The 25,474-nt window shown below is 33.3% G+C and overlaps 3 protein-coding genes across 4 annotated transcripts; 1 reads left to right on the top strand and 2 right to left on the bottom strand.

Moving 5' to 3' along the window:
* Positions 1-12,608: 12,608 nt before the first annotated feature.
* On the bottom strand, positions 12,609-13,820 carry LOC136228338 (thylakoid lumenal 17.9 kDa protein, chloroplastic). Its single transcript, XM_066016935.1, has 4 exons — positions 13,380-13,820; positions 13,192-13,306; positions 13,047-13,116; positions 12,609-12,976 (listed from the first exon to the last, which is right to left on the bottom strand). Exons 1-4 carry the CDS (start codon positions 13,658-13,660, stop codon positions 12,753-12,755), a joined length of 690 nt encoding a protein of 229 aa, XP_065873007.1. The 5' UTR covers positions 13,661-13,820; the 3' UTR covers positions 12,609-12,752.
* A 92-nt stretch (positions 13,821-13,912) lies between these two features.
* Positions 13,913-16,355, top strand: LOC136228354 (mediator of RNA polymerase II transcription subunit 30). Of its 2 annotated transcripts, XM_066016936.1 has the most exons (4): positions 13,913-14,332; positions 14,475-14,567; positions 14,921-15,080; positions 15,946-16,355. In XM_066016936.1, the coding sequence occupies exons 1-3, from the start codon at positions 13,913-13,915 to the stop codon at positions 15,017-15,019; spliced, it is 612 nt and encodes a 203-aa protein (XP_065873008.1). In that variant the 3' UTR covers positions 15,020-15,080; positions 15,946-16,355. The 2 variants fall into 2 exon arrangements, with proteins under 2 accessions (XP_065873008.1, XP_065873009.1); XM_066016937.1 differs by lacking the exon at positions 14,921-15,080.
* Positions 16,356-17,128: 773 nt separating this feature from the next.
* Positions 17,129-19,131, bottom strand: LOC136228322 (non-specific phospholipase C6). The gene is made up of 3 exons (XM_066016934.1): positions 17,920-19,131; positions 17,627-17,803; positions 17,129-17,540 (listed from the first exon to the last, which is right to left on the bottom strand). The coding sequence occupies exons 1-3, from the start codon at positions 19,007-19,009 to the stop codon at positions 17,242-17,244; spliced, it is 1,566 nt and encodes a 521-aa protein (XP_065873006.1). The 5' UTR covers positions 19,010-19,131; the 3' UTR covers positions 17,129-17,241.
* Between the last annotated feature and the right edge of the window lie 6,343 nt (positions 19,132-25,474).

Genomic DNA, 25,474 nt, shown 5'->3' with positions numbered 1-25,474 from the left:
GGATTCTATGTTAGTCCATGCTCATTGCACCAATTTGATGTTGGTAAAATATAGGCGTGAGCCATGGATTCTATGTTAGTCCATGCTCGCTGCACCAATTTGATGTTGGTAAAATATAGGGAGATCTCCAGTATGTGGCCTGTGTAGATTGGGCATGTAATAAGAGAAAGAAGAGGTAAAAGGAGGACTAAAAACCACTACTTATACTTTAATGCCTATGTTAGCAAAGGTTCGTTAAGAAGATGATAGAATAGTGAAAATAGAATTCTTAGAAGGTGAGAACATGATACTTTAGTTGCACCCGACTGTTTCTATTTATAGTGCTTGGGTCATTTATGGAAGCGTGAGTTTCCTTGCCCTTGTTGATACTCCAAACACATGTAGGAGTGAGATTGGGGTGCCATGTCAAATCGGACCACGTGTGCTTGGAGTGTGCCAACACTACACTGATCAAAATGAAAAGATTATCTTTGGTTAGGACCTGACATTGGTTCACATGGCACAACCAGTTAATTCCTTATTATCAGCATCTTCTTGAGTACTTCTAGTTGAAGATAGTAGAAGGTCTAATATAACAAAAATAAACACTCGAAAGATGATCTAGATATGATTTATTCCAGAATAACAAAAATAAAGAAAATAAACAGAGAAGGTGAATAGATACTTTCTTAACAATTTAAGAAGATATAGTGGTTAAGAATTGGTGTAGATTATGGTCAAGGTAATTGCTTGAAAAAAAATCCATAGTCCTTTATTTTGTTGTAGGAGGAAGAAGGAAACTTGTCTTCCTCCTCTCATCTATCATTTTGCCTTCATAATTTATTTTATGTTATCATATTATTACGTGTTTTCACTTTGATGGAATCTATATCTCTCATCAGATTTTTTTTTATTTAATTTGCAATTGTCATCCATAATTTTTTTCATGTGTTCTTTTTTTTTTTAGCTCAACACTAGCGGAAGTGGTTTATCCAGACAACTCTTGGTTAGTGCAAAATAGATTATTGATCTATATGATTTCAATATGATCAATACATATCCGTTTATTTAGGTTTCAATGATGAAATTTGGATTGCATATGTTTTTCCGTGACTCTATACATTTGCTTGAAATATTGTTATTTCATTCAATATGTTATTTGTTTTTTTTTTATTTTAGGTTCTCATTATGGATTTTTTTTTCCCTTTTCTGGACTATATTTTTTTCCTTTCTAGATTTTGTATCGGTGATTCTGATCTTGATTTGTATAAGATTTTATTTCTTTTTGTATTTTTGTTGTATTTTATTATATATATATATATATATATATATATGGGAGGGATCAAGTGAGAACCTCCTTTTAGGTGAAGACACTTCCTTATGGTGAGAACACTCAAAACTATGTCGTTTTGAGCATAAAAATCAATAAAAAACAATGAAAGTTGTTTGTGGAAGTTGAACATAGGCACTCTTATCTACGCTCCACCCTACTTACCACTAAGACAATTGCTTCTCTTGTGTATTATATCACGCGCGCTGCTTAATATACCATTGTACTAGTAGCTTCTATTATTTAATATTTGACGCATGCACTTATTAATATCGATTAAATATGCATAATAATGAATTATTAATAGAAAAAAAAGAAATATGCATAATAATAAATTATTAATAGAAAAAAATATAAGAATATGCTCCAATTTCTTATTTATTTAATTCCTTTATATTTTTGTAATTTATGTTATATAAGAAAATATATTTTTTTAAACATACGTTAGAACATATATTTTAACTTTTAAAACACGAACTATGAAGTTTAGAACGTACGACATATTTTTTAAAACATACGTTATGTTTTTTTAGAACATGTGTTATGTTTTTTCGAACATGAGTTATAAATTATATTATAGAACAAATGAAAAAACGATCCAGATATCTACTGATTTTTTTAGAATATTATACTTAATTTTTGGAACACAAACTATAAACTTTAGAACATACATTATGTTTTTTCGAACATGCGTTACGTTTTTTCGAACATGAGTTATAAATTATATTATAGAACAAACACGAACTATGAAGTTTAGAACGTACGACATTTTTTAGAACATATGTTATGTTTTTTTAGAACATGTGTTATGTTTTTTCGAACATGAGTTATAAATTATATTATAGAACAAATGAAAAAACGATCCAGATATCTACTGATTTTTTTAGAACATTATACTTAATTTTTGGAACACAAACTATAAACTTTAGAACATGCGTTATGTTTTTTAGAACATGCGTTACGTTTTTTCGAACATGAGTTATAAATTATATTATAGAACAAATGCAAAAATGATCGAGATATTTACTGATTTTTTTAAACATTATACTTAATTTTTAGAACACAAATTATAAAGTTTAGAACATATGTAACATTATTTAGAACATCGTCCTTAACATTTTCAAACATAAATTACAAAAAAATATAGAGGAATTAAATAAATAAGAAATTGGAGCATGTTTTTGGATTTTTTGTTCTATTAATAATTCATTATTATGCACATTTTTTTTCTATTAATAATTTATTATTATACACATTTAATCGATATTAATAAGTGCATATGTCAAATATTAAACAATAGAAGCTACATGGACAATGGTATATTAAGCAACGCGCTCCATAATAGATAAGAAAAATAATTGTCTCAGTGGTAAGTAGCATGAAGTATAAGTGAAGTGGTCATGGTTTGAATCTCACCAGCAACATTCCGTTTTTATTGATTTTTTATACTCAAAACGACGTAGTTTTAAATGTTCTCACCATAAGGAAGTGTCCTCACCTAAAAAAAGATTCTCACAAGAGCTCTCTCATATATATATATATATATATATATATATATATATATATATATATATATATATATATATATATATATACACACACACACACCTTTTGTGCTTAAAAAGAGGGATACTAACAACTCGTACTTCCTCCTATATCACGTTGCATGTGTCCTACATCAAAAGAAGAAAATTCTCAATGCTAGAGTTTAGTATTCGAGGAGTAGGCATGCGAGTAGACTTTCATCAAGCTTTAACATGATTTTATTGCTTTGAGGGGAGTGTCTAACAACATGCATAATGTTATTTTCGGTCTCATTAGGGCATCTCCAATGGCACTCTAAATTTAGAGTGCCCTTGCTTTTTCCAGCTTCAAAGGAGCTGGAACACCTTCCTGCAAAGATGCAGTAAGGTGCGTGGTACTGCAAATATGCAGTACCACCTTGCCTTGCTGCAAAGATGCAGCAAGGCAAGAAACTAATATTTTTTTTATTATTTTTTTAATAATTAATGTTTTGTTTTCTATAATGTTATTATTTTAATTGTTTTAATTTAATTGGTTTAATAATTAATTTTCTTAGTTTTGTATAATGTTTGGTTTATATAATATTTGTTTTAAATATTTGTTTTTATTTTAAATATTAATTTCATGTTATTTAATTTTTAATTATCGTGTTATTTGATTTTTTATTGTGTTATACATTTAAATATTAAATTATAATTATAAAAACACTAAATACTATATAAATTATAAAAACATTTAAATATTACACAAATCATAAAAACGTTACACGAATTATAAAAACATTACACGAATTAGAAAAACATTACACGAATAATGCAAAATCATAACAGGCTACTAGAGCTCTGTATGGATAGTGCAAATAGTCAACCAACTCATGGAGGATCCGTACCTGACCATAGAGTGATCTATCGTAATCGTGAAGTTGCAGATCGCCAACTTCATATGGATTATCTTAATGAGGAGCCAGTATTCAATGAAGAATATTTTCGTCGTCGATTTTGAATGTCTCGTAGCCTTTTCCTTCATATCATTAATTCAGTGAAGGATCATGATGGTTACTTCCAACAACGACGTGATGCTACTGACCGACTTGGATTATCGACGATGCAAAAAGCAACTGCTGTTTTCCGAATCCTGGCATATGGTGTACCGGCTGATGCGACAGATGAATATATCAAAATAGGTGAGTCTACCGCAATTGAAAGTGTGAAGCGATTATGTCGTGCTATTGTAGAGATTTTCTCGAATCAATATTTAAGAGAACCAAATGCCAATGACATAGCAAGGCTACTCCATATTGGTGAACAACGTGGTTTTCCAAGAATGTTGGGGAGCTTGGATTGTATGCACTGGAAATGGAAAAACTGCCCAACAACTTGGGCCGGACAATTTGTAGGGCGTTCTGGAAAACCAACTATAATTCTGGAAGTAGTAGCTGTTATTGCAATGTTTTAATTTTATTATAGTAGTAGCTGTTATTGCAATGTTTTAATTTTATTAATGTATTTCTTTGTTCGTGTTAAATCTTATATTTTTTCATATTTTATAAAATTATATTTCAAATTAATAATAATAATAATAATTAATTGAATTATTAATTATTGACTTTAATAATTATCATTTAATTATAAAACATGATAAAAGTAATAAATAGATATATTTTGATTAATAATATAAAGAATATAAATGTTATGTTTATTAAAAAAATTGTTGTGTGAAAAATGAATATAATAATAATAAAAGTTTTAAAAAGTGCGTAAAATAGAGTAGATGGTTGGAGAACTTTTACTGTAGCAACTCTATATTTAAAGATAGAGTAGAGAAAAATGAAGATAGAGTAGGCTAAATAGAGAATACGGTTGGAGATGGCCTTAGCCATTTGAATCAAACATTTTCTAACCGAATCGAATAAGGGTGTTGGGCATTTCTTCACGATATTCCTTATCATTTTCAAAGAGGTCTCTCTCTAGCCGAACCGAATAAGAGAGTCGGGTATTTCTTCATGACATGTTTTGTTTGTTTGGATTGGATTGATAGATTAATACTTTCGTTTGACATGTTATAAAAAAAATTATTTTATCATCTATAAAAATATTAGTGTTAACATTCAAATTAAAACGAGCTGAGACAGACATAATTCATATTAGAAATTCATTGATTTTTATCGCCTAAGTGTAAGTACCAATCATATAATCGATATAGATTGGCATATTACTACCAACTTATCTTATCTTATCTTGTAAATGCCACCTCACTATTCTTATCAAATTATTTGTAATTTTTTGGGTGATTCTATTTCTCAGTAAACTGAAAGAAGGGTTAGAAATGAAAAGTAACAGAATGGGTTAGGAATGGAAAGTGTAGCAAAGTGAAGGATTAATTTTTCTCTTGTTTGACACAGGGCTCTGTGAGTCGGAACATTTAGAATTCAGTTTGATAAAAGTTTGATCATTGTCGGTTCAATTTATAAATAACTTGAATTTGAGCACGGTAAAACTCAATTTGAAAGATGGCGAGCAAATTCGATTGTAGGTTTGTAAACCAGTTCGATTATAATATTCATGAAAAGGCTCGTGAGCAAGCTCGATTTAATTTTCTTAATAATAGTATTTTTTATAAAGGAAGAAATATAAAACTAGTTTTATATGAAACTTTAGTTTTAAAGGTTTTAGCACAAGTGGTAGAACTTTGGATCAATTTAGAAGTTCTTTAACTCCCGCTACAGTTGCGGTTTTGATTTGTTGTTAAGATTGGTTGAAAACTTCAACTCAAGCTTTCAAGCATGAAGAAGAAGTTGAAGATCTTGAAGCTATTGAAGAAGGTAATATTTACTTAGCAATTATATTTCATAGTTTTATTTTAATTAAATGTTTATGAATACTAACTATATAAATGTTATTTAATTTGTAGAAATTAATTCTGATCCTGAAATTGCATCGTCTCTTTTATCCATATTTCAATTGGATATCTAAGGTTTTTTAACTGAAACAAATGCATTTTGGTAAGCATATTTTTTTCCTTTTACTTTTTGCTAGTGTGTTGATTAATTTTATTGAAGTGAAAGCTAATTAATTTAACATTTGTTGATTCACTAATATGGTAAATTTTATATGTTCAGGTTGATGTTTGGCTTTTACTGTCTTTCCTTTAGAAAACAAGGAATTTATTTAAGAAGATTCAATTACAAATTGGGATGATGATTAGAGAGATTGTAGTCTGATCATATTTTGCTAATGAAGTGTTGTCTTTTTGGAATTAAATGTTATTTGTTTTTATCGATTTGTTATTTTGTATTTCGATTTTTGTGGATTTTTTTCTCCTTGTTGTCTACTGTAACTTTTAATGAATGTTGTTTACTTCTTTAAAAAATATTATTTATTTCAAGTTATATAAGATAATAAAATTCTATATTTTATTATCTTGTAAATTAAATTTTTAATTTATTTTTTAGGACTTAAAATATTAGATATTTATCCGAAACACCGAAAAATTATATTGGATTGGACCGGAACCGAATCTCCGAATCCCCAAACTGGACTGGAATGAAATTTGGGGCAATTCAATTCTGAAGATTTATTTTTTCAATCCAATCTTGGAGATTTCCTTTTATTAATCTCCGAATTTCAATCTAATATTGGAGATTCATGAATCCCCGACTTGGATATAATTTGTATTTCCTTGGATGAATACTATAACCCTAATCGGTTTTTTCCCAATCTTAGTGTCCAGCCCTACTACAAACTATAACTATATAATTAATATTGAGGATTATTCAGAAATCCCTAAAGAGATTTATTCAGGAGCAGAAATCCCCTCAATTTGAGAATAATACTACCACTCTCACCCATATTTTGGTTTCAAGATAAAATGTCCCCTGCCCCATCCCCGTCCTTGAATATTCCAATTGCTATCGTCTTCGCTGTTTTGGATCCCTGCCAGTTTCAGGAAATCCCAACCCCAACCTTAATCTTCCATCTATGAACTCCTTTCAACCATTCATACAATCACACTCTCAAGGCTAATCATGTATATAGTTTAAAGACTTAATAGATGAGAATAATTATTTGAAATTTATTGTTCAATTAAGCATTTATAAGATTTGCGGGTTGTACATCAATTAGAACACATACTTAGTTTGTGAAAAGTAATTCCAAATTCAATTCTCACTAAATAGCCTTAACTGTAATATTCAAATAGTAAAAGAATTTGGATGTGTAACACCTAATATTTTTTATTGCTGATGCTACCTACCCCTGTGACTTTAAATTGTCCATTTCATGAAAATTAGAATGCAACTAGCCTAGCCTAGGGCCTCCAAATTATTGGAGCTGCCCCTGCCTAGAAGGTAGGTACCAAGTTGTAGTAAACATATGGAAAATATGTTGATTAAGATGACCTAACATTTTGAATTTGACTCCCGCTTCAACTTTTTATTTTTATTTTCTTAAATCTGCCATGCACACTGCCGGCTCATAATCGTTTGAGGCTTTAAGTGTGATATAAATTTTTATACATAAAGGATAAGGTGTAAAAATACTTTTAACGTTAACAGTTATGAGCAATTTTACCCATAGTGTCTAAAATGGTGCAATTTTACCTATAATGTTGGCAGTCAAGAGCAATTTTACCCCTAACGTTGTCAAGTTGGATTAATTTGAGAAATAATAACTGTCTTTTCGGTCATGAATCTTGACATTTACACTTTACATGTGACTCGTTTTTATCACTCATTAGTAACAAATCATAAACTTGTTGAAAAAAATTAAAATATATATTGTCTATTGTACAAGTTGGACAAAAAAAAAAAAAAAGTTCACCGAATTTATAAATTTTAATCTCCAATTCTATTTATAAATATTGCACGAAATGATATGCAATTAGTGCAGAATAAAAAACAAAATATTTTTATTTTTATAATAATGTCTAAAATTTATCTAACTTGTCAACGTTAGGAGTAAAATTGCTCTTTACTGCCAACGTTAGGGGTAAAATTACACCATTTTAGACGCTAGGAGTATTTTTGAACCTTATCCCATACATAAATAAAATTTTAAAACTACACATATTTATACAATTTTAGTTTGACGAAAAAATGTATCTTTCATGTTTTTTTTACTTTTTGTAGTCTTTTTATCCCCTTCGTGAATTTTGTATTAGCTTTAGTCTATACTTATGTGAGGTTTTTCCTTATCATTTTTCTAATGTAGTTGTACTTTTGTTATCTAATGAAATGATATAAGTATTTTCATTAAAACAAATGATGAAAAAATACTTTTTTCATCTATTACCGTCTGCCGTCTGTGTATCGCGAGCCTGGGATATCTTGTCATCCTTCCAAAGTAGCAGGCGTTCTGCACATGTTGTATCCTACCCAAGACTGAATCTTATGCAACAGGTATGGGTGGCGCCCGCCCGAGGAGATCTGGAGCTAAATATTGACGCCTCCGTTGACAGTGCGAACATGAAAGTGGGGATGTGAGCCGTTGTTCAGGATGATAAGGGCAAGGTACTGTTTTGCTGGACTGGTACATTCTTAGGAGCTTGGTCGGTGCTTTTAGCAGAGGCAATGTGCTTAAAGGAAGCACTGGGATTGATTAAGGAGCGACATCTCGATCGGATTCTTGTGGAGTCTGACGCAAAGGGTCTGGTGGACCATTTTCACAGTGCGGAAATTGATATGTCTGAAGTTGGTCGTGTGATCGGTAAGTGCCGACAATTAGCCTTGGATTCCCAGATTCGATCCCTCACCTATGTTCCACGTAATGCTAATTGTGCGGTGGATGTACTGGCTAAAATAGCTTTTGTGTGGCCTAGCCCGTCTGTCTGGAATTCAGCTCCTCACTTTGTGAGATCTGTAGCTGTTTCTTATGTAACTGATATTTCAACGTAATATTAATATGATTACTTTCGTAAAAAAAAAATATATACTTTATAATCTTAGAATTTGTAAAAAGAGAAAAAAAATTCACATAAACATAAAAATATTATTATCTAAAAACTTTAAAATCACTAATTAAAATTTATATTCAATACCCTTTTAATTTTTCTATAACTATCCATAATTTTTTTAAAAAAAAAAAATATATTATATGAGCCCCTATTTTTTGGAGGCCCAAAGTGGTCGCCTCTATTACTTAAGGACAAAGCCGGCCCTGTTGCCCTAATAACTTTATCAACACCAAAATAAAATCTTAGTAATCGTATTGCAATACGCCCATACAAAGTAAGGTTTTAAAAAATTTCAATTATTTGTTGAAAAATATTATATATTTCGGTACTTATTTACTTTGAAAAATAAGTTAATAAGAACTTTTAAAACAAAAAAATATATATATGAAAAAATGTTTTACCTTTTAAAAACAATAGTACTCATCACTTTTTCCTGTTTTCTAGTATTGGAATTTTTCTTTCCCCAATATTTTTCTGGAAATAAATGGAATCTAATTTTCATTACATTTGACCTAAATAAAATAGAGAGAAAAAAACTAATAAAAGAGATTGAGAAACTAATTTTCCAATAACTTTTTTTTGTAGATGTGTTGATCAGTTATTGACCTGGTTGGGCCTTTCATCTTCTTTGGGTTGGACTTATTACTGAGTGCACCAACAATTCATGGTCTAAGTCCATCTTTTATGGGCCAACTTTGAAGATGAATATCCAAAACTTAGTCATATCTATCCGAAGCTACACAATTCCACATATCAAATAGATTTTTTTTTGAAGAAACATATAAAATAGACTGGATTTAAGATTTATATAAAAAAAAATTCAAGATTAATCCGACTCTGGGGGACAGACGTAAGATAAAGTTACAAAAGAGTTAAAATTTTAAAGCGTGTACGTGTTACAGATTCAGCTGGAAGAACCAACTGAGGTTTTTGATGGATTAAAATCATTCATCCACCATGCTAAAATGTATTTTTAGGTTGGTTGGCGAGCTGAAACCCCAAACCATAGTGTTGATCTGCTCTTCCCTAAATTACTCTTGCAATATATATATATATATATATATATATATATATATATATATATATTGTTTTTTTTTTGCTTAAATTTGATTTTTTGTTAAATATATTTTTGTTTCTTTAATATTAATCTGTTGTATTGAATTAATTAATCAAATTTCAATTTGTTGCAATTGATAATTATTATTTAATTTTAATTTTTAAATTCTTTAAATATACTAAACAAACTTTAAGAAAATTATTGGTTATAGGATACTTTTAAACAGTCTTGTTCTCCTAGAATTTGGAGTAAATTTAATAAAAAAAATATGGAATTTTAATTGTAGTAAATATGTAGAGTCTGTTTGGTTTACCTATTGTTTAATGTTGGAAAAAGTTGTTTTCCAAAGAGTAGGATTCTCAACTTTTTTAAAAAAAACTACTTTTCAGTTATAAAAGATAAATAAAAGATATATAATATCTAAAACTCACATTTTTAAAATGAAAAGATAAAAAGAGGCAAAAAAAAAAACCAAACACCATAGTTTGTTAAATTCTTAAGTAAATTGTAAACAATGCAAATAAAAATTATAAGTCATATGATTAACTTGGTGTTAGCTTCGTGATTTAGTTTGATATCTGATTTGGTTTGTTTTCTAATAATAATAAAAATTGTTAACTAAATGCATAATTTATTGGACTGCTAGAGATAGAGATAGGAGTTCAATTAGAGCATTTTGAACCCTCACTAAATACCATTTTGGTGGTGGTTAATTTCTATACCATTTTAATATAGAATTCCAAAACCAACCAATAATTTTGGTTGATTTTGTTTCCACCAAATTTATTTTGGTGGAAACCAATATTTTAATATATATATATATATATATAGTATTTATTATTTTAAAAAGATTTAAATTATATTTCATAAATTATTTAATTTAGATAAATATTATTTAAAGGTTTTTTTCTTTTTATATTTTTTAGTTAAATATATTATTGATTATTTAAAATTAATTAATATTGTTTTTTATTTTTTAATTAATTTTCAAATTAATTTTTTATTATAGATTATGGATGGTAATAATAATATATGTAAAGAATAATAAAATATTAATAAAAGTGTTATGTAAAATGGAATAAAGTGGAGAATATTATTTTTAGTGTAATAAATGGTGTAGTGAGTTGGAGAAAAAATAAGATTTGATGTTTAGAAAATAAAAAATGGAGATAGAGATAGTATAATGGGTTGGAAATGGCCTTAAAAACGGTAAAACAATGTGGTTTATTCAGCAATTCATTTAGAAAAAAAAAAAAAATGATCGATCTAAGGTAAAAAAAAAAAAAACTGATCAAGCCCAGCCCAACCTCCCAACTAATATATACAAGACCGGTTACACGAAACGAAATTGATATATAATTATATGTTGAAATTAACTTACTAGATAATGAATCAGTTTTGGATTGACACGAAATTAACACCAAAATTTTATGATTGAATTGATCTAAGTAAAAAATGACAGATATTTAAAATTATTATCATATTCTCTCATACTTTTACTTGTAAACTGTAGTAAAATTATAATTCTATATTATTTACAACCACAACTCAAACCTTCTGTATTTTTACATGTCATCTCTAACAAGGATATTAAAATTATAAGTGACCTGTAAACATATTAAACGAACCAAACATAATATTATTGGACTTTTGGATTAATCTAAAACGACATAGTAAAAGTATACATGATTAAAAACATGATACAAAATCCGGGCGCCACTCATTACTTTGTTTCAGAACAAAAGGTCAAGAAGCTAGGCTTAAGGCTCGAACGGGACACGAGCCAGATGAAGGCCGTTAACTCATAGTAGTAGCCACTGCTTGTTTGATCTGATTTGCTTCTCTTGTTCCACAGTCATACAAGAAGGAAAGGACAGGAAGGGCCCTGCTTCGATAATTCAGATACCTCACCCTACGCCCTTAATGGGACTTCTATCTCTCTAAGCGAGTTTCCCCAGCCTAAAGGAAAGAGCAGCTCCCTATCAACATCTTAGTCCACAACTCATTAAGAGACTAGGGATCTTATCTTAAGTAGATTATTATATGATTTCCGTCCTCTTTCTTACTGGAGTCATCACATAGGATTACTTGTCTTTTAGCTGCCTTACTCCCTCTGACCAGCTGGTCCTATATTAGCCCGAGAGCAGCTTCCCAGGTACCTTTTCCATCCCTAGCTAGCTAATAGAATGGTATTTCCTTCTTTCTTAGGTTTCTAAAAGCTAGGACAGATAAGACTGGGTTATATCCCCCTCTGTGGTCCGGTCCTTCCTTAGGTTCCGTACGATGTGATGTTCTGCTAGTTTGGTTGCCTGGGAGCGTCGAGCACAGCTTTCATGTCACCAGCAATCCATTTTTCGTTTATTGGGAGACTTAAAAAGCTTTGTCAAGCATGCATGATTGTCACGTCGATCGACAGTTGAGAAATCCTATCTTCGGGGCCCTCACTTTAGGGCTATCTTTCACCGTTGACAGACATGGTTCAACGTGACAGGTATGTTTCCTCAAGAAATAGATGACTCAATTCTATCTGGTATGGGAAAGGAGAACTCCATTTTACTTGGCAGGTTGACTACTGCTGCAGGCGAGCAACTTTATAATATAAGTGGACTACTACTACAGGTATTCGGACTGATTAACTTATCAGTACAGATCTGCTTTTCTTATCTTCTACGCCGTAAAGGGCCCAATCACTAACCAGGAGGTGGTGTTCATCAAGCCCTCTCTGTAATAAGAGATGCGCTAGCTAGGATCTAGACTTAGACAGTAAGAAGTCTCATATTCGACATTTGGATTGATTAAATTGACACAATTCTAACACGATAATTGTGAAAGAGCCGAGGATATGAAAGCATATATTATTACAAACTACGAACTCAATAAGAAATGAATATCAGAAATGTGAAATTGAAATGATCAATCCATGGAATCAAAACTTGGAGCATACCACCCTAATTCATCTATGATCTTCTTCATTCTTTCTTCCTGTCCTTTTGAATCCCCAAATGCTGTTGTGAACGGATACACATAGTTTACATTTGTCGCCATGCACCTGTAACCCACTACTTCTCCTTTCACCAAAAATTCAATTACATCCTCCTGCCCAAATCCTCCTCCTATTTTGGCCTCTAAATACTTCCCTGGTTCATTATCAATATCTATTAATTCAACATCAAATTCACTAATTGCAATTATGTTTCAACTGATTACCATTTGGAGTATCTTCAATCACTTCAATCCTCGCATTTTTCTGCGTTTTCATGATGGCTTCTTCCAATTTCTGCATACATACAATACAATTCACGACCAATTAATCGAGTAAAGCTGAAACCTTTTTACCCATAAAGAAAGTTACCTGAATTGCTTTGTCTGTAGAGTTTTCAGGAATCGTCCAGGGGAATGAGAATGATGATGATTTCGGATTCGTCGAGACACAACTTGGATTCACCGATGGGCATGGCCTAATTTTCCTGCAACAATTGAAAAATGTCCTTCAGGAGAGGTAAGCAATTGAAAGGGGGAAAATAAGAAGTGAAAGATTACCCATTTTCGAGTCCAAAAGGTAAGTTCTTGGACTGAGAAAAAGGGGTGGAAGCGGAAGTTGAAGAAGGGAGTATAGGAGAGAGAGAATTGGGAGAAGGGATAGCCAAGGATGGTAATGGAGAGTTTAAGGTAACAGTGAGGGCTAAGGAGATGAGATTGGTGAAAAGAATGGGTTTTGGTTTTAGATTGAGATTTTGTAAATGGAAGAAGGAAGAGATGTTCTGGTTTGATTTTTTGGGTGTTGAAGAATGCAGAGGAACAAGATGACCATTCAAACTCATGTTCCCTATCCTCTTCCTCCTTCCGCTCGCCTCATTTATTTGTACTTAGATAGTGCTGTTAATGGGCTTGGCCAGATTGGTTCAGGTTTGGGCTGGATTTAATTATCCTAGTCTAATTCAACCTTTAATGGCCCCCTATGGATTCAATCAGATGTTAGGGTTTTTCGATAATTAACAGTAGGAAAAGCAGAGAAAAAGCTATCGATCAGGCGGACTGATCCTCCACAACAACGGTGAAAGGCAGAATTAAAAATGGAGGACGAAACCATGAGCGCAATAGCTTCTCCGAAAACCACACAAGAACTTGCAATGGAAGGCCAGAAGCATCTGGAAGAGACTATTCAAGCTGCCTACCAGATCCTATCTTCCATGAATGACGAGCTCTGCAATCCTGCTTTGTGGTCCACCACCACCACCACCTCCTCCTCTTCTACTCACATTGCCGCTACTACTTCACCTAGTAATGGTCCTTCTCCTCTCTCGCAAAATGGACTCGTAGGAAATGGCGACACACCATCTGATTCTACCCATCACTTGGATGGTGGTGGTGGTGGTGGTGCTGGTATCGGTGGGGGAACGGGAAATGGGGCTCTCGATGAAGCGCGATTTCGTTATAAGAATTCCGTGGCTGCTCTCCGAGAAGTCCTTACAGCGATTCCCAATTCTCAGACGGTAAAGTTCAGAACTTTTGCTCACTTCAGGCTTTTATTGTATGATCAATTTGAGTGGTTTTAGTCTTGTGGTTTTCTGTATAATTAGTGAAATCTTTCGCGTTGCTAGAAAAATGGCTTATATATGCTTTATCTTTAAGCAGGCAAAAGCATTTGAAACAAGTTCTACCAGTTCATCTCCGGTAGATCAAGCTGATATTGAAAAATTAGAAGAGCAAGCCGCCAATTTGAGAAAGGTAGCCCTCAATTAAGTATGATATCAGCTGTGATTTATACACTTCATGTTTGAGTTTATGGTATTCTTCTCTTAAGAGTATTGTTAATGGCATAAATTCTACAAGATGGAAGTTAGATTAAGTAAACGTTTTGGCTAGAAAACATGAGAGGGATCACCATAATATAGCTACACTGTAACATCTTATTGGAACAGATTTAAAGCTGTTACTGGAATTTGGAAATGTATATGTTATAAGATCTCTTGGGCTCTTGATGTTGCTGTGTTTTATATTTGATCATTTTTCTTGATTTGTGCTTTAGTTTTTCCTTTTCTTCTGCATTCTTTTCTCTGAACTTGTTCTTTCCAACATAGGAACTCGTTAGCAAGAATGCCTGTCTCAAGCTGCTCATTGATCAATTACGAGATCTAATTACTGATATATCTACATGGCAAAGCCCATGCTCTGTCTGAACTTCATACGGATATCCATGGGAGGATATGCCTGCAAATAGAAGCATGAACTGTGTATGAGGTGATCTTATTTTGATATTGGATTCCTTATTGAACTTCTACACCCATTTGTTGTAGTTCTTTTTTTTAAACATGAAAAGTAGTTATAGCTAAAAAGAAAATCATATGAGAGAACACACAGAGGGTCGTGTATATCATGATGCATTCTGCATTATAAATCCTCTACGGAATACTTGTAATGAAATCTTTCATCTGATCAATATGTGAAATTGCCTCAGAAGAACTCCTAATTTATATCCTGTTTCTGGAATTTGAACTCCCAAGGGTGCATCTCACCATTCAAGTATTCTTTTGGCAAATAGCCTCCTAATGTTATTAGCATGAGTCCCAGCATTTACATTGTAGGAACTGGTTAGTTTGAATTTGCATACTTTGGAAGCTTTGCTGTTGCTGTACAGGAGTTATTATATGCTGCTGATTGTGATACCACATAATTTGCATATTTTGTTCAGCTGATCTCTCAATCTCTTTGCTTTCGTGATCATCAGAAACTGTTCTTCCCTACTTTCCCCTCGAATTGGAAAAATGCTTTTCTAAGCGGTTAAGGTTTTCTCTGCTTGATTTATCAAATTTGAGTCTATTATGCCATTTTAAACTCAACCAACATGTATATTTTACATATGCTGTCTAAGGCATACAATGAAATGATGCATAAGGTTTTTCCCTTCAACTACAAAAATATTCCTTTAAACCCTCACTTTTTAAAGGCATTATGTTTCTAATTTATTAATAATTGAATCTGTGATGACATATATTTAAGAAATAAAGGGCTTGATAGAAAACTATTGTTGCTGAGGAGTTCAATAGCACAGCAAACTTGTAAACTCATGAAGTTGAAGGACTTAAAAGTGTATTTTGTCCCCCAGATTGTGTTTGCACTTGGTGGTTGAAAAGCAATTGTCATGATCTGCAAATCTGAATAGAGAAATAGAAGATTTAAGTGGAAATTTTAACCAAACATTGGATGGGAAAAAGACTCATAGCTGAAAATGGTAGTTCTGATCTGGTATATACTGGGAAAAGGACCATGTAGCTGACTCTAACTTGTTGTGATCAAGGCTTCATGGATTTTGGAAGTGTTCATCTTTCCTGTTATCTCCTGAGTATATATTTTACCCAGCTCTGCAATTGACTTTGTTCCCAGAGAATTTTCTGTAACACCATCTACTTTGGATTCATCTCATCATTTGTATAAGTTGTCATTCTTATGTATGATTATAAACAAATTCCTTTCTGATCTATCTCAGATTATTATATTGAAATTGTATAGCTGTTAGTTTCTCTTTCTCACAGTCATTGTGATTCTCATGATGATAGTATATGAAGTGGGAATGGGACTTTGACTTTCATGACTCATTTCTTGAAATAAGTTGATGCACAGAAAATGAAATGGAGAGAAAAAATAGGTGGAAAAAGGTAATGGAAACAGAAAAGAAATGGAAACGGACACGAAACGCGGAAATACTAATGAAGAAGTGTTTCAATGCGATGTTGCATGTGAAGGGTAGGGTATAAACAAACATATTTTCAATAATAACCAACTGTGTGAGGTCACAATATTATATTACAGCAATGGAAGAATGTGATGTTTGAATTTCATTTAATGCTGAACGTGAGGGAGAGAAAATCTTTGGGATAGTGACATTATATACACAGGATTTAATCTCCATTTTCAGGAAATGCTGCGACTCTTTTGTCAATTTTCTACTTTAATAATCTTAACTCTAAAGCAAGCTCCTCCATTTACTTCTAGCTTAAAAACAAATTCAATCTGTCGGTGCAAATAAATAATGCACTAGATTGCAACAAGTCAAGCAATGTGATTCTAGTTCAAACACTATTTTCACATAACAACCTACTTCAATAATATCCGTTTTGAAATCTACCTTATTATTATGATCTAATCGCTCTCTTACTCGTTTTTTATTCAAATCTTTTATCTTGATATCACCCCTTCATAATTGGATCGTTATAAGATTGCGCCTAGAATTTTGAGTCATAGTTCTCCATCTTCATTTTAAATGGATTCCAAAAGATAAAAGAAAAGACTGATTTGAAGCTCATATAGGAGTTTTTCATTCTAAAATCAAGAGAAAATGACAAGAGACAATTTTGCCTAAAAAATATTTTTAAAAATGTATAAGGGACAGCAGGATTTAATGCTAATTATGGAGTTTTGATCTAGTGGTTAGGGATGATCTCATATCTACAATGGCAGATTCATGTGCTCCTAACTTAATTGCCTCTTTGCTAGCTCTAATGAATCTGGAAACAGCTCCCTCAACATAAGCATGAGCTGCTCTAACATTCATCTTCTTGCTCATTTCATCTGGGAAACTACTCAAAAATTGGTCACCATTAAGAACTGCTGCTAACTGAACTACCTCGCTCTGAAACTCCGATAACTGGCTATCTTCCTTCGCCTCTGTCCTTCTCAAAGGAGCCACATCCGGCAATGTCACTGCACATAAGTTTACAAGACTATACACATTAATTTCCGTCACTAATCCGTCGAAAAACAATAGCTAAAGATGTAAAATTGTGTACTTGGACAATCAGTTCTCGGCGATGTTAACTCTGAAACCACCCCTTCAAATGTGCCTGCCCAAGCATCCCTGTGGGTTAAGAAGTTGGAGTTGAGATTGAACATTTTCTTTATAGTTGCCGGAACAGATGAATGCTCGAACTCCGAATTCGCAGCAGGTCCTTTTGCTCCAGTTACCACTGAAAATAAACATTTGGGGAAAAAAGCACAGATTGAATAATCAAAACTCAAAGATAAAGTAAATTTTGTATCTTTTGGTCTTAAAACAGAGGGAAAACAAAGATTGAAGCATTACCAGTGCCTTTTTTGATCCAAGGTGAGACCATAATTGTGGGAACACGAACACCAAGTCTATCAAATTTGAAGAAAGAAGGTGCAGGACCTGTATTCCCATCTGGGTTCGGAACATTAACAAATGGAGTAGTGACATGATCATAGAAACCACCATGTTCATCATAAGTAATAACCAGAAGTGTCTCATTCCATTGAGGACTACTTCTTAAAGCTTCATAAACCTCTTTCACTAGTTTCTGTCCATTAGCTACATCATGAGATGGATGATCATCATTTGCAGGCATTCCTTTGAGATCAAAGTACCTTGGTTCAATCACTGTTAAACTAGGCAATTTTCCATCTCTAGCATCTTTCTTAAACTTCAAATCATACTGATGAAACTTGAAAATGTACTTCAATTTCCTCATGTTCCTGTAAAACAAAGTTGTGGGTATGTTTTGGAAGTAAACCCCAAAGTCCTTACCATTCTCATGAAGTGAATCAAAGATTGTTTTTTGAGGATACCCTTTTGCTAATTGCTTCTTCACATGGCTAGTTGAGCCATGGGAAGTTGCAGAATAAACAAATAGTCTATTGGGTTGTGTTGGTCCAGGGATTGAAGAAAACCATCTATCAAAAACCGCGAATTGGTTCACTAAAGCAGCATAAACAGGCACAGATTCAGGCCTAAAACCTTTCATAACAGTTTCAGAGAGGTTTGGAGACATGGTTAGAGCTTGTTCAACAAAGCCAGACATGGAAGGAACTGAGCTAGAGCTATTATTCCCAAATACCTGTTGTTCAACAGCTTCAAAAGAGTGACCAGGATCTGGATCCACAAACTCTGCATCATCTGTGAAACATATGGTTTTCTGAGCTGGATTCTTGGTGGATACAGGGTTGCATTCTGTTCCTGTTACACCATTGATTGCTGGATTCACAGCTTTCTTCATCCATCCAAGCATGTGGTCAAAAGATCTGTTTTCCATCACTAAAACCACAATGGTTTTAATGGGGTTTTGTTGCTGGGCTGTAGAAACACTTGAAAGTGTGAGAAATAGTATGAAAATGGATGAAAGTGGAGGAAGTCTGGTTCCTAATCCTCCAGCCATGGCTGCTTCTGCTGCTGCTTCTTGAACAGGGAAATGGGTTTTAAAAAAGATGTTTGCTTTTGATTTTATACTGGATTGAGGAAGTGATATTGGTAGGTAAATTAAGTAAAAAAAAAGAAAAGAATGAGAGGCAGAGACAGACACAAAAAAAAACAGAATAAAAGGAAGCTTCTGGTTGTAATCATTCACTCATGGTCATGGTGGTGTTAAAGTGGCAAAGTAATTAAAAGTAAAAGCAAGAAAATGACGTTCAAACAGATATCTAAGTTTCAGATTTTTACTGTCAAAATAAAAAAAGGGCACTTCTTTAGGAGATTCGGTCAAGAAAAATATGATTAAGGATTATGCAGCATTTAATTCCAAATGTTTAGGATTACAGTTAGATTTACGTTAAACCTTATAAATAAAAAATTCAGAATCATGTCATTATTATTTTTTTTTGAAGAGAATCATGTCATTATTATTAATCAGTATTATTTTAAATTGGACTAAAAAGTTGGGTATTGAGTGTAATTCTTACATAGAAATGGAAAGAAATAGCCGGAAATGAATGTGAAGGACAAAAGGAGGAATCTAATGGTTTTGGGGCACATAGACAGTTTCGTTTCTGCTGGCAAATATTGGGTACTTTTATTTTGGACATAAATTTCTGTAAATACATAGAATTTAAAAATCCAATGGGTGATGGTGGCAATGGTAAAAACATGATTGTTTGAACTTAATTATATCTGGGTCGGAATTGCGAGAGCAATGGCTCCCACAATTTTAATTACCAACAAAAAAAAAATTAAAATTTAAATATTGGCCCTGTTTGAGAATTAGCTGTTAACTAATTACATTAGCTGTTAGCTGTTAGTTGATTACATTAGCTGATTTGACTAGCTGTTTGTGTAGACCTGTTTGGTAAAAATTAGCTGATTGATAATAGCGGTTTGTGCAAAAAGACGAATAAGGGCATTAATTTTGGCGCAAGGGAAGAGGGAGTCTATCTATTAGGATTAAAAAAGTCCATTAATTTTAATATTCCAAAACGCTAATTGAAAAAGCTCTTTTTAAGAGCTTTTTCTAAATTAGCGTTTTCATCCCAAAACTCTCTTTTAAACCTCTCTCCACCAAACACTCCAATCAGCGGTTTCAATGGTCAAACCTCTAAAATTGGTCAAAACCGTTCTTTTTATCCCAAAACGCTCTTTACAAACAGGGCCATTGTTTATGGTTATCACTTTATAAAAATTCTAGATTATACTCATGTTATTTATATTTTCGTGTCCATCACGTGTTGAATTAAAAAAATATTTTTTTATTAAGTTTAAGCATATTTATATAGGTAAATTTTTTATTTTGAAACCAAATAATATATATATAAACAAAATATTTGAATTTTTGTAATAATATTTAAAATTAATCCAAGTTAGGAATGTTATATCCTTAATTATATCTCCGAAAGAATAAAGATTTGTTTTTATTTATAGATCTTATAAAGAAATAAAAAGGGTGAAGGAGTGATGCATGTGCATCTGCATGTGACAAAACAAATTGGGTTCTTGTCTGCACCTGAGAACTCCCAACCCAAGTGACACACACGTCTTTGTATATGTGTGAGACTCCATCAAAGGCTTTTTTTTTTTTTTTTTAAATTTATAAAAGGACAAGTACAAATTTAGTCCTATAACTTTTATAGTATTAACCTACAAAAACAGTATAATTCTAAACTTAATTATGAAATAGTGCAAATTCAAGTTTTGTTAATAAAATATGATTTTTTTTATGTAAAGTGGTCATAATATGAAATTTAATATGATAAAAAACATTTCATATTTTATTAATAAGATTTGAAACTGCACCATAACTTAAAAATTTAAAATTACACTATTTTATATATAAAAAAACTCAATCCTACTTTCGACTATTCTAATAATTTCTTTAATTACCTAACTAGTTATTATCATCCATCCCACTTATATTATGCTTTCACTCCATCATGGTACGATAGTGGTCTGTACCACTATTTATGTTTTCATATGATTTCATCTTTAAAAATGACTTCAACTTTGAATGGAGAACCAATTACTGACTGTTTTTTTTATTAACTTTTCTATATATTGTTGAATGCATTTTTAATGTCAGCATTTTATATTTGCTAATATGTATTGATCTTCGAATTCGTAAGACCGTGAGATTTTTTTAAAATTATGTAAGTTTAGCGGCTATAGAAGTAGGAAGGCAGAGACAATCACTCTAGATGGGAGAGTTGTTCAGGCCTCAGATTGCTTCCGGTATTTAGGATCTATTATCCAAACGGGTGGAGAAGTAGATGGAGATGTTGCTCATAGGATTAAAGCTGGTTGGTCGAAGTGGAAGAGTGCTACGGGTTTCCTTTGTGACCCCGACATACCTAATAGATTGAAGGGAAAATTCTACCGCACGGCAATCCGACCAGCATTGTTATATGGTACGAAGTGTTGGGCAGTGAACCACTGATGTCGGTGGCGGAGATGCGTATGTTGAGATGGATGTGTGGTCATACGAGAAAGGATCAGGTGAGTAATTAAATAATTAGGACAAAAGTAGGGGTTACATCTATTGAGAATAAAATGAGAGAAAACCGACTAAGGTGGTTTGGCCATATGAGACGTAGAGCGTTTGATGCGCCGGTTAGGAGGATCGAAGAGTGGCAAAGGGATGTAGTGGTGAGGGGTAGGGGAAGACCTAAGCAAACTTGGAGGAGGTTGATCGAGAGCGATATGAGTTTACTGGGAATTGAGAAAAATATGGTAGTGGATAGGACGGAGTGGATGGAGCGAATTTGTGTCGCTGACACGACTTGATTTCACTGTTTTATATGATGGTTCATGTTAACCGACCCCGAATCATTTCGGGACTAAGGCTTTGTTGTTGTTGTTGTAACCCTTAATTTTATCTTTATCTAATAAAAAATTTGAACACATTAGTTTAATCATTATTTAACAATTACATTATATCTTTCAAACAAGTTTATTAATAAAATGAAACAATTTCGTACATTTTGATAGGTTGTTTAAAATTGTGTTAAAAATATCATAAATATTTTAGATATTTTTTTATTAACCAATATGTGATATTGCATTTTTGTAGATTATTTATAATCGTGTTAGTAACATTACAAATATTTTAGATATAAGTGATATTTGAGAAGTCTGATATGAACAAATCAAATAATAATAAATTAATATGTTTAATTTTTTTTTTAATAAAAATAAAAAGTAAACTGTTACGGACGTGCATTTATATTTCACAACAAGTATTAATAGCAAAATTGACTATTCACTTACAATTCTTAGCACTAATTTGCATAATTCAGCTAGAACATATGGATTATAGAAATCAGTGCAACTGGTCACATTATTATATGTGACCTAAAATTCTTTAATTATGTTACTCTAATTGAGAGTTTTAATGTTAAATTATTAAAAGGAAGTTGGTTATGGTTCCTGTCTGTCAGATGGAAGAATTACGGCTGGTGGGATCTTGAGAGATGCTGGTGGTGCTTGGGTGTCTGGCTTTGCTCAGAACTTAGGTGTGTGATCTTCCTTCACTGCTGAGCTCTGTGAAATCTTCTCTGGGCTTAAGCTCTGATAGGGGTCAAAAACCCCTATCTTTGGGTACGGTTTTAGGACGGGTTTTAGCGTTATTTAGTTAATAAGCGAGCAATTCTCGCATTTAAATGCTTTTGTGTGAGTTAGTTAGAAATTGGAAATATTTTATTTACTTTTCGTTGTTTAGACTCGTTTATGATCAATTTAGGCAAATACGGCCAAAATGGCATGCATATTATAATTCCGTTATCTTTTGAAGCTAATTGATCCGTCAAAAGTCGCACCAAACGAAGCGTTTGCTCAAAATAAGCGATTGGCGGGTCAATTTAGCCTTTGGACTAATGTTATCTGGAGTTTTTGTGCATGCGCAGGGATAAGTTCGGGCGAAAAACACATTGTTGGCATTCGGCAACCGCGCGGGGGCGTATCGGGCAAGACTGCTCGACGAACTGGCCTATTTTAGGCCAGCTCGCCGAGCTGGCCCTCAGGGGCCTGCTCGGGCGAGCTGGCGCGGCCTGCTCGCCGAGCAGGCCCTCTGAGGCCTGCTCGGGCGAGCAGGGAGCCTGCTCGCGACGAGCAGTGCCTGCTCGCCGAGCAGCTCGCCCTGCTCGGCGAGCAGACCTGCGGGAATTGGTCAAACAGACCAATTCCGCCCCCACGACTTCACGATCGGCCCCACGACTTTCTACCTGCATAAGGACACGAAATAGGTCAAGAAAAGGGTCTGAACCACGCCTATAAATAGGATTTTTCCAATGTAAATTAGTATCTTTTATCTTTGTAATTTTCTTAGCTTTTCACCTTGAGAAATCCTCTCCACCTCCTCCATATCCTTCAAATCTCCATTGAAGACACCTCCGAAGCTCCGCTCACTGATGATTGCTCAAGCTCCATCCTTAAGTCCTAGGAAGACGCCTGCATTGGTAGACAGGTTCCCTGAAAGGGATTTTTCTTCTTTTACATTCTGTCTAGCCTCTGATACATGTTATGAATCCTAGGCTCATTGTAACTTCGTGACAATACTTTTCGTCTTTGATATATATTATAATTTTGTTTCTTCAATTGTTTTATTGCTTTAATCTTTGTCTTACGCTTTGTCTGATTGGTTTAACTCATTCAAAAGCCCCAAAATCGAGTAGGCACATATTGTGAGCTGAATCTGACCTAGTTAGAGCCTAGGAGATTGACGACCTCTTAGTTGATTAAGCCCAAATTGCTGAGCCTTAGACCTAGTTTCGGCCTTACAAGGGAATCACGCACTAGGAACTTTAGGAGGGTAAGTAAGGTTAATCGCCTTGAATACAAATGACTTAGATTAGGTTTTTAATCAATAGACCTAATAACCTAACTTCATTATTATCGTTCATACCATGTTCCTTCGGGTAATTACATTAGTGAAAGATCAATTAGGAGTAGTTTAACTTAATTAGGAGTAGTTTAACTTAATTAGAACTAGTATAATTTAGCTAGGAGTAGTGTAATTCAACCTAGGAGTAGATTAACTTAAGAAAACAAATTCAAAACCCACAAAGCCTAGATAACACCTGAGACCAAGTAATTCGATACTTGTGGTAAATAAGTCCTGTGGATTCGATACCTGGACTTTCCAGATGTATTACTTGATAACGACGGGGTACACTTATCCCTTAGTGAGTCTTCTTCACCGAAGGCGCATCAGGCTCGCCAAAAGTCTGGGTGTAAGAAGTCTGCTCGTGGAATCTGACAACTTAAAAGCAGTTAAAATTATCTCTGAAAATAAAGCTTTATGTTTGAGCAGCCAAAATTTAGTAAAATGGATCAAAAGGTTATGTTCTTCCTTTGACACCATCAACTTTGGACATGTCTTCAGGGAGCAGAACAGGGTTGCTGACCGCCTTGCTGCTGAGGGCCATGTGAGGATGTTAGGAGTCTCCACTTTCTCGTCGCCCCCAGACTTCCTTTTTTCTATGCTTTCTGATGATCGAGTTAGGGTTAGCTTTCACAGGCTAATCACGGGTTAGTTTTTTGGTGTTTTGTTTGTCCTTTCTTTCCTTTTCCTACCAAAAAAAAGGAAGTTGGTTTATGCTTCCTCTATTAACACATTAGTTATATATCCAAGTTTCATTCTTTATTATGTGTTATATGTATCATTATTTTAGTATAATCTCATATCCACCAGTAAGCTTATAACCACAAACCAAATATACATTATAGTGACTTGCCAATATCGTATGATACAAGATCATTTTAGATGATTGGTTATGCTAGAGATAAGGAATGATGATTATTTATGCTATATATTGTGGCTCTTTTCGAGCCTTATCCTACACGACGCTTGATGTCATCATACTTGATGAAGCTTTGGCCTATAACCATCAATTCTTCAAAGTTCTGAGGAGGGTCGATGTAACATTTCGGTTGCAAAGGTTCATATAGTTAGTACTCTTTGTTAAGGCATCGGTGGAAACTTCCAGTTTTAGTGTTTTCATGGAGGATGCTATCTTATGGAATCTGGCTAGGTAGTCATGTAAAGGCTCGGTGTTCCTTTGATGCAAGTCAGTGCTAATTCTCATGGATTTCACTACCTCAACAAATCGGGCTACAAACAAGTCCTTCAAGCTTGAATGTGTTGATTGATCCTGCCGGCACTTCCTTGTACCACTCATGTGTTATCTCTACTAGAGTAATGGGAAATATTTTACACATAATTGCATCATCCTGAGTGTATAAGTTCATCATACTCTTTAAGACATCACAATATTCATTAGGGTCTTCCAATACGGTGTAATGAAGCAATCGAGGAGTCTTCCAATGCACGTGCGCGGGGGGGGGGGGGGTGGAGGTGAATCGTGTGTCTATAACTCTTTAGTCCAAAGGAGTATGGGAAGTTATTTGATAGCTTACCATATCT

Source organism: Euphorbia lathyris, chromosome 1 (assembly GCF_963576675.1).
Source record: "Euphorbia lathyris chromosome 1, ddEupLath1.1, whole genome shotgun sequence".
Taxonomy (NCBI): domain Eukaryota; kingdom Viridiplantae; phylum Streptophyta; class Magnoliopsida; order Malpighiales; family Euphorbiaceae; genus Euphorbia; species Euphorbia lathyris.
This window is presented reverse-complemented; position numbering and strand designations above follow the sequence as displayed.

What these genes read in the sequence shown, in the direction of transcription:
- LOC136228322 (XM_066016934.1), bottom strand. Translation starts at nt 19,009, where the DNA reads ATGGCTGGAGGATTAGGAACCAGACTTCCTCCACTTTCATCCATTTTC. An exon ending in TTGGATCAAAAAAGGCACTG is followed by an intron (nt 17,804 to 17,919) that starts GTAATGCTTCAA and finishes GTTTATTTTCAG; the next exon opens with TGGTAACTGGAGCAAAAGGA. An exon ending in GCCGAGAACTGATTGTCCAA is followed by an intron (nt 17,541 to 17,626) that starts GTACACAATTTT and finishes ACTTATGTGCAG; the next exon opens with TGACATTGCCGGATGTGGCT.
- LOC136228338 (XM_066016935.1), bottom strand. Translation starts at nt 13,660, where the DNA reads ATGAGTTTGAATGGTCATCTTGTTCCTCTGCATTCTTCAACACCCAAA. An exon ending in CTACAGACAAAGCAATTCAG is followed by an intron (nt 13,117 to 13,191) that starts GTAACTTTCTTT and finishes GTATGTATGCAG; the next exon opens with AAATTGGAAGAAGCCATCAT. An exon ending in GATTGAAGATACTCCAAATG is followed by an intron (nt 12,977 to 13,046) that starts GTAATCAGTTGA and finishes ATAATGAACCAG; the next exon opens with GGAAGTATTTAGAGGCCAAA.
- LOC136228354 (XM_066016936.1), top strand. Translation starts at nt 13,913, where the DNA reads ATGGAGGACGAAACCATGAGCGCAATAGCTTCTCCGAAAACCACACAA. An exon ending in CGATTCCCAATTCTCAGACG is followed by an intron (nt 14,333 to 14,474) that starts GTAAAGTTCAGA and finishes ATCTTTAAGCAG; the next exon opens with GCAAAAGCATTTGAAACAAG. An exon ending in AAGCCGCCAATTTGAGAAAG is followed by an intron (nt 14,568 to 14,920) that starts GTAGCCCTCAAT and finishes TTTCCAACATAG; the next exon opens with GAACTCGTTAGCAAGAATGC.